Below are 9,446 nucleotides of genomic sequence, written 5' to 3' on the forward strand. Positions count from 1 at the left end.
CTGTTTTGAAAGGTGTTTTTTTGTTTTTAAACTCTCATTCAGGGTTATTGAATGGGGTTGTGCTTTTATCTTTTTTTTGTTTACTTTTCGCACTTTTTATTGATCTATTAATTGTTTGAAGTGAGTAATATATCTGTTGCTACAGATGTGATTAGGGTTATCTTATTTGATTTCGTTGTTTTTATTATAGGCTTTTGTACCCAAAGAGTAAAACTCAGACCTCAATGAGGTACAACTGGCTGTCTGTCTGTTACCAGGTTGTTGATTCTACATTTGTTGTGTGACAAACCAGCCTCAATTTGGGTCCGATTCGCACTTGACCGGCTTCATTTACTATTTTGCCTGTACACGAGTTAACAATTCTTGTAAAAGTTTCAAATAATATGAAATTAGGTTCATCATTCTAATAATGTTTTCATGAAAGTTGTTATTTTAAGATATAACTTCTTGCACTTTACATAAAGCTTTCAAGCTCTTTAGAAGGTATGTCTTTATTACCTAGTGTTCAAGTATCTAAGTGTATGTACTTAATACTATGTAGCGTATTCTTTCACATAAATGGCGGGCTTTAACCACAAGCTAATTATTTTATACACATTTATGATGTTGTTTTAACATACATAAGTATCGGTAAAACCCTCCACGTTTTTACTTTTAATATAATGATTAGATTGTTCAACCTTATTGATTTAGCAGATATATTTAATGTGACTATGTACATATTTTAGAGTAACGAACTATTCAGGATGTAGCAATCTTAGTTCTGGTTAACAATTCTGTTGATCATTATTTTCTGTTCAACTATTTGTGGCTTGTTAAAAGCAATGTGTTGCTCAATCACTCTTCTATCCGTACGTGTTGGGCAGAAGTCAAGGTCTCGAAGTCTACTTAGTAAGCTATTAAATGATCAAAAGGAGCAATGTCATCTTTATTTATAAAACAATATTCATTATAATATTTAGTGGACACGCACTCCGCGGCGACAGTCCAGTAAAGCGCTGGTTTACATCCACTAAAGTTATTATTGAACGGAAAAAACTGTCGGTCGTTGGCAAGCAAGTAGTATTACAGAGAAACCGCTGAGTCACGCAGTCATCTCCGCGTTGGAAGCGAGCCAAAGTAAAAAGCCAGCGTCAGGAGAATTATGATGAAACAGCTTCCTTACTTAGCTACTGTTTGACTATCAAGCAGCGTTGATAAATGGGGGGATGTGTCCAGTCGATGGGTGGCCGCATTTGTCAAGCGGCCGCGAGGGCGGCCCGCAACGAATAAACTTGTATGGAACGAAGAATTGATGTGCTGCGTAACGCTGATCTATATCACGTTGTACTAGCTCCATACTTGTTCGTAATGTCTTGTCATTTACTTTGGAAGAAGTTCTATACACAATGAAAGCTTACAATTGGAGAAGGGTCCTAGGCTGTAGCTAACGATGAGAAACCTGTCTCCGTAATCTATGTTTTGTTAAAAAATACCTTCCATGTCTTTGGTCTTTTCATAATGTAAATTTCGACAGAAATTTTATAGTACTAGACCACCAGGAAGATGAATCGAAACTTTAATTGCTCAATTAACAATTGGCCATTGTAAACGGACTTTTTGTAGAAAACAATTGTCTTTCTTATTGCTTTAACAAAATCAACATTCTCTCTTTCCTAATAAATGGAGCATTACAAAGAAACTGCTACGTCATGCTGCTAAACGAACTCTTAATTTTAATTGTAATTTTGTTGTACAATATTGTTTTCAACCACTAACCAGTATATTACATACATCAGTTAAAATATTAAACAGCTTCATTGTTTGGAATCAAATAACGTAAGTTTATTAGGTATTAAATTATATCATATGGAATTCACGAAGGTTCCCATTAAATAGTTCCTAACTAATTCACAACGAGCGCGTATTGTGTGCAGTAATAACTGTTTGTTTCGGGTAAATCCGGCTGCGCTAAATTGCTTTGGTACTTTGATCGATTCGAACAATCAGTGAGTTATGTTTTAAACGGCAACCCCGATCATGATCTCAAAGTCCGGAACCTACTCACATCAATGTTTAAATTAATTCTTGTTCTTAACTGTTTTATATGTACTTGTGTAGGAATCTATTAACCACGTGTGATAAAGGCTAGCGCGGTTTCTTACTTTTGAACTAGAAGACATAGGTGAATTATTGTTTTTTCCATTTCAATTAAGTCGCCTATTTAGTATTTTCCCACTTGAACAGGTAGTTATAAAGATAATTATTTTGTGTTATTGCGCGATGATGGCATGGATGATGAAATAAAACACCAAGTTTGTACTTGTTCGAGTTCAGCACGAAGCTTGTGACTAATGTTCAGAATTAATTTTATGGTGTAATAAAGCTTTTGTGCACTTATAATAAAATGTGACAATAGAAACTGGAATGGGGGTAACGTTGGCTTAAAAATGACTTTAAGGGAATCCCATTGATACAAACACGAAAAGAAATAACAGTACCTAATATATAATTTTGCGCTTTAATGACTCAACTGTCGAAAGGGAAGTAGTTAGGGAATTAGTTATTGAAACCAGCCCTTACCTATAAGTATCAAGTTATGGCTGCAGAATGCAATGTTTCTTTCTTCCGCTAGGTACATAAAAATGTACAATATAGATTTTGTATATTTTATTATTTAGCGAAATTTTGGATTGAAATTGGAATTGCTAAAAGTAGGTTCAAGTGGGTTTCATAGAATAAAAGGCCTTGATGAGGATGACCCCAACTGAGACAGCAAGACGAAATGGATGCGTATCATTACAGATGGATGGAAGAAGCAAAACACTGGACAGAGTAGAACTATCGAAGGGAGGCCGGAAAACAGATAAACAACAAAAAACACAAAAGAAGATACAGACATAAGAGACAAGCAGTGTAATCGAATCACCTTGTCAGGAGACAAGCCTGACTTCATAGGTTTAAACTTCATTCATTTTGGCCAAAAACAATTGCTCATAAAAAGTTAATCCCGCAATAGACTTGCGGTTAGTGCTTCGCGGGGAAAGTTGCGGCGTGCGGTATTCTGTGGTATTTTTATATCATCACCGCGGGTTTCCCGAAGAGTTCGCTGGCATTCATATATTTTAGGAAAAGGGTAATAATGATGCCATAATGTTTATATCTGTATTTTCCAGTTTAATCCATCGTCCAACATATAAATAAAATTACGTTCAGGAAAATGTGAATTACCTTTTTATTCAATTTTATTTTCGAAACAGAAACGTTTATGTCATTTGTAATTAAAGGATTGTTGAATTTTTCTTGGAATTGAAACCACAATACACATACAATTCTATGAAGTATCCATTCTACGTGAAATATGGTCATAATTATTTATAACGGTTAGCGAAAATACTGGACAAAGTTTGTTAAATATAGTTATGGCTAAACCTGCAGGTGCAAAATGTATTGCACTTACCTAAGTTAACCTTTCACGTTTCAATAAAAGAATGTAATTCAAAACGTATGAAATAAATCTTTGTGGAGATATTCAATAGTGAATATTGTGGTATATTATAGCTTTGTGCAAATATAAACAAAAAATAGAACATTTGAACTATTAGCTATTACTACTACTGCTGTTCAAATATTTTTATTCAGTCATGAATGTTCATTTATATTTTGCTAAAAACGTGTGCTTTAAGAAATGTAAAGAGAAATAATTCGAGACTTGTGCACCATTGTCACATAATGAGGCCTTCCCCTCACTTAACTTACATTTCACGTATTAAATCCTTCCGTAAGTTTCTTTTACCTACTTCATTTGTGGTTTTAATAAAATATTGTCGAAAGAGGGAGCGATCTGGTCATGTCGCGCGAATGAAGCCTGATGGTCAAATAGTTACCCATTGGACGCCAGAGGAAGTTAAATACGCGTGGCCAAAAATCGCATTTGCCCAGCAGTGGGGTCTAAAACAGGCTACATAAAAAAAAATGAGCATGGGTTTTGTCGGTTGGGGAAAATATTGTTATTACATATACATGAACACCTCTCATATTAAGGAATAATCATTAATGCGGACCGCGACCGAATATCGAGACTTAAAAAATATAGTAAATATTTACAAAGACTCTGCTCATTTATTCACAAACTATATACATATATGTAAATCACACCAATACTAGACGCCTGTTTAGTTGAAGTGGGTTTTACTTATATCCTTATAACATACCATACTTCCTCAGCTACTACTCGGTCAAATAGTTCCCATTTCCAAGCCCTCGAGAAACAGTGGACTTTTTCATCGATCACAATAACTCCTATAAATCCTAGTAAACTTGAGAAACTAGGTTAACAACAAAGACAGCGCAACTTGGACTCGGAAATTAAGTTCATCCATTATTTGTAGACGTTGAATGATTGTTAATCTCTTGTTCTCGCACTAATTGAACTGGAATCAGCTTACTAGCGTTTAAATAAGATTATTTTTACACTTGTTTGGCTTTTTAATTCCTAATGTTTACAGAAATACATGCAAGCTTAATTTTTTGATGGAGAGATGACACCCGCATTACGAAATTTAATCACAAACTGGGCTTCACAAAGTCCCATGCACAGAGACATCAGGACACCCAGACAAGCATGAATGAATGACACAAATGCTTGTCCTACGCGGGGATCGAACCCGCGACGCGTGGCGCTCAGTGGGTTTCTCGTGATGGCCTCAACCACTCTGCTATCCGTGCATGTAGAGCTTGAGCTAGAACTACAGGATACCTAAAAATACTTTTATCCATTCGTTAGATACAACAGTTACTTTTGTCTCAAGTCCAAACTGCTATCCTTCCCCTCACTACCCAGAAAAACCTGGAGGTAGTTACCTGCCCACCCGTAAAGAACGCGAAGGTCCTGCGGTTTACCTCTTACATAACTATGGAATTTCGTGTCAATACTCCGGGATTCCCAAAGTTCAACACGATAAGGAAAATGTGATACTGATTGTAATACATACGTTATTAGATCGATATTACTATTTACGTATACCTAGCACAATGTAAACTGTACCAAAAAACACTGGCTTGTCATGTGATAGGTACTGAGAGTTACGAGTTCTGCTCATCGTGTGGTTGATGATCTTACCTTCTATCAGAGTTTTAAACCGATTGTATCGTGCGTATGTACCTAGGGTTGCCAACTATACTGTTTTAAACAGTATTATACTGTTTTTCACTAAATTATACTTTTTACTGTTTTACAAAAAAAAAGTATACAAAAATACTGTTTTCAGCATCGAAGCAGACGCTCAAAAATTTTTTTTGTCAGACAGAGGGCGCTCACTGCGCGCTCACTGCTGCAGCTAAAAACAAATCAAATCACACTAAGTTTCTGAACGAATCTGTCACTGTCAGTGTGCCTACTGTCACTGTCAGTGACAAATATTCAAGACTGTCAGTGTCATGTCATTCGTGTATGTTACAATTACTACTACGTTAAGTTCGTTATCAATATTTAACCGTTTTTTTGTGTGGAGTGAACCCTGTAGTGATAAGCTTAGTGTACAAAAGATGGAAAGTGATAGTGACACTACTCCTACAACGCCAAGAAAGAAAGCCAAACTATCGAAGGTAAAGCAAAAATATAAGCACGAATGGGAATGCCAATATGACTGGTTAACGAGTGATCCACTGTGCGAATATAATGCTAAATGCAAAATGTGTGCTTTAACATTTACAATTTCTCACGCAGGTGTTGGGCAGGTTCGGAACTTTCGTTTGCATCTTGCTTGATTTCCACTTATCAATTTTTGCTTAAATAATAAGATATTTTAGGTAACTATTTTACTATATTTCGTTTCCGTTTTTTTAGGTTAAACAACACTTGACCAGCAAAAACACCAAGCAAAAATGGAAATGAGAAAATCTAGTGGATTGTTACAAAAGTTTTTTCCTAAAACTTCTGCTTCTACATCAGGCTTGTCTTCTAATGAAGATACCAAGTTAGCAGCGGCTGAGTTAGCGATGACATACCATACTGTCAAGCATAATTTATCATACAATAGCCAGGACTGTAGTATCAAATTAAATAAGATTATCTATGTTGATTCCAAAACAGCCACTAACTTACGATTGGCTAGGACAAAAATGGAGGCATTAGTGACCGAAGTTCTTGGCCCACATTCCTTGCAGTCTGTTATTGATCAGTTAAATAAAGACAATGTATTTTACTGTCTGCAAACTGATGCCTCCAATAAAAAAAATATTAAATTGTTTCCTCTGGTAGTTCAATATTTTACCCCTAAAAGTGGAATACAACAAAAATTAATTGATTTTTATGAAAATCCAGATGAATCTGCCAATGGTATGTTTTCAGCAATTAAAAACTCCTTAGAGTCTTTGGAACTTCCTTTCAGTCAAATATCTGGTTTTAGCGCTGACAATACTAATGCAAATTTTGGACATAATCATTCATTATATACAAACATTTTAGAGGTTATTCCAGATTTAATAAAAGGAAATTGTCATGCCCATATTGTACACAATTCAGTGAAACATGCTATGAATTGTTTAAATTATGACATTGAGAACATTATATTAAAAATCTATAGCCATTTTTCTGTGTCAGCATGCAGAAGAGAAGAATTAAAAAGATTTGTAGCACTTGCTGAAGGAGAGTTTCATGAAATAAAACGACACATAGGAACTCGTTGGCTGTCACTTTTACCAGCGATTGATACAATTTTGCTTAATTGGATACCAATTTGTAATTACTTTGTTGATTTGGATGTTGACTGTCCAATGGTTATTCAAAATTTATTAATGTTAGATGATAATGTTAAAAATAAAGTTATTTATAGTTACCTTCTGTATGCTAGTCATATATTAAATGTTTTCAATAAAACAATTAAGAAATTAGAAGGAAATGATGTAACAATTTTAGATGTTTATAACACTATGACTGGTTTAAAGACTGAGCTAATTCAAAGAAAAAATGATAATTATTTTGGCCATGAAACAAAAAAAGTTTTAAATACCATTAGAGAGTCTTCCCAAGAAGTTTTTAATAGAACTATTAATAACTTTATACTTTTTATTGAAAAGGCTAATTTGTATTTAGAGAAATGGTTCGATTTCAGTCAGACTAATTGGCTTTCTTTAATTAGCTGTTTGTCATTGAAGTCTGCAGTGACATTTGATCATTTTGAGAAAATTATAGATAATCTAAATTTATATAGACTCAATATTGGTATGGATGATTTATATTCAGAATTAACAAATTTTAAAGTAATTTATGAGAAAATATCAGAAGACAAAAATTTTACTGAAATGAGTACTGGCCAAAAATGGAGCCATTTATTAGTTAACACTGCAGAAGAATTTAAAAACATTACAAAAATAGTCTCATATCTACTTTCTGTTCCCGCCACCTCAGCATTTACTGAAAGAGTTTTTTCAGTAATGAATGCTAAGTGGCGGGATGATAGAAACAGAGCATCCATCAAATTAATAAAAAACGAGCTCCTCATTTATTTTAACTTTGATATAAATTGTGATGAGGCATATGAAATTTTTAAAAAAGATTGTGAATTAATACGTTGTGCGAGAAGCTCAAAAAAATATGTATTTAAAGCAATAAATAAATAAAATACTGTTCGTTTTTCTAAAATACTGTTTGATAATCTTCATAGACCTGAATATACTTTTTTTCTTGTAAAAAAAGTTGGCAACCCTATATGTACCTACGTATCTGCTGAAGACAAATTATAAAGACTTTTAGGAACATCTGCATGATGAATTGCTATGCATCACAATGCGGGAGTCGTTGCACCATGTTTCAGGTTTATACAGTAAGAGTTATTCTAATCGAGGAGGTGGGTGTGCATAAGAATTCCTAAAATAAAAAAGTATAGTGCCTGCGTAAATATAGTCAGGCGGAGTTGGGAAGTACCTTGGTACTTTCGATCTTTGGATTACTGAGTCTGTTGTTAACTTTAGGTGAAAAGAATATCCTGTTGAGAATTCATGTCGGCCGGCAGTGACTCGACGGTGTGTATTTTAATATAATATTTCTCTTGTGACCATATTATGATATAATATTTCTTACTTTAAGCACAAAGGAACTGAAATTAAAGGTTATGATTCATGTGGCTAGGTTGAAAGTTATCATTGTTAATATTCCAGTATTTGTCATAAAGTACCGGTAAATACAAAAAAAGAAATTCTGATATAGGCTGCTACTTGTGACGTTTCCTGCCCTTATCCGTAATTACAAAGCGTTAATGTAATAAATTAATAATTATCTCATTAGTTGATAATGAGCTTCCGACGGGCTTTATCTACTGCGCTACTGTAGTTCCATGAAAACCAGCTGTAGGCTTCTACATTAATTGGACGGGAAAATTACACATTGGAATTTATCATGACAAAATGTTAGAGTTTTGGGTAATCACTGATATAGCGTTCTATACATGAGGTGCAGATTTAAGGAGGAAAAGTATCAATTTGACTTTTGACGACTGCGGTTTACCATTAGGCTTTGACTAGTCAAAGGTCTTGAGTTCGATCCCGAAGTACACACGGACTTTTGGAATGACGTGTGCCTTTAGAAATCAATATAATATATCAGCTTTCTTGTTCCGGGAGGCAAGTAAAAATGAGATTGCTCATAGCCAAGATAGGCATAGGACATCTGTGTTGGCGCGCTGTCCACTATAAAACCATGTCTCAGGGAGTTGGTTGTTGTGTTACCACACTACCCGGCGTGGCTGATATCTCCGAGGATATTTTTTCTGTTATTCTGTATCTAAATTAAAAAATATTTCATTTTTATCAATATAAATATTATACTGAAGCAGTTTTGGGGTCAAATGATTCATGACTTCCAGGAACAAGTCCGGGTAAACATCGTTTTTTTATCTTCCATATGATTCATTAAACCTTTTGTAGAAATAGTTTTCAATGTACACGAACGAAATAACTCGTGGCGCCTATGATAATTGTTCCTAACTTATCGAACTTCCGCAGTTAAATTAGTTGATACATAACATTTTGTAGCGGTAACTGTTATATGGAGATATATTTAAAAATTAGGAAGAAAAAAATTTACAGACTAGGGCATAGCCTAGCTACGTTGGGGTAGTCTCCCTGACGAATGGTCGTGAACATCACATCACCGCACTCATGACCACATTAGTCTACTAGAGAATCAGAGCCTAGACCTCACGCATCATTACATTTGATATCGTTATTCCCAAAATGAACCTGACGTTTGAGCTAAAATACGTATAAACGTGGTTTTGCGGAATTCTGTCAAAAACATTTGTAACATGGCGGCGCCCCGGGTGCGCGGAGCTCGCTAACTTTAACTAGCTGATGTTCTGTAACAGCGTATTCGTTAAAAACTTCGTTTAGCTGTTTGATGGAGCCAATTTCATGCGTATAACTCTATCTGGCGCGAACGGGTGAAAAAATCGGTTACGTTTTAACGA

General features: G+C 34.8%; 1 protein-coding gene across 1 annotated transcript; it reads left to right on the plus strand.

The window, feature by feature from the left end:
* Positions 1-5,140: 5,140 nt before the first annotated feature.
* Positions 5,141-6,792, plus strand: LOC113506291 (the record flags this gene model as incomplete). Its single annotated transcript, XM_026889135.1, has 2 exons — positions 5,141-5,718; positions 5,828-6,792. A coding segment is annotated over exon 2 (927 nt), but the record flags the coding sequence as incomplete, so codon positions are not given.
* Between the last annotated feature and the right edge of the window lie 2,654 nt (positions 6,793-9,446).

Source organism: Trichoplusia ni (genome assembly GCF_003590095.1).
Source record: "Trichoplusia ni isolate ovarian cell line Hi5 chromosome 9 unlocalized genomic scaffold, tn1 tig00000493_group8, whole genome shotgun sequence".
Lineage (NCBI taxonomy): Eukaryota > Metazoa > Arthropoda > Insecta > Lepidoptera > Noctuidae > Trichoplusia > Trichoplusia ni.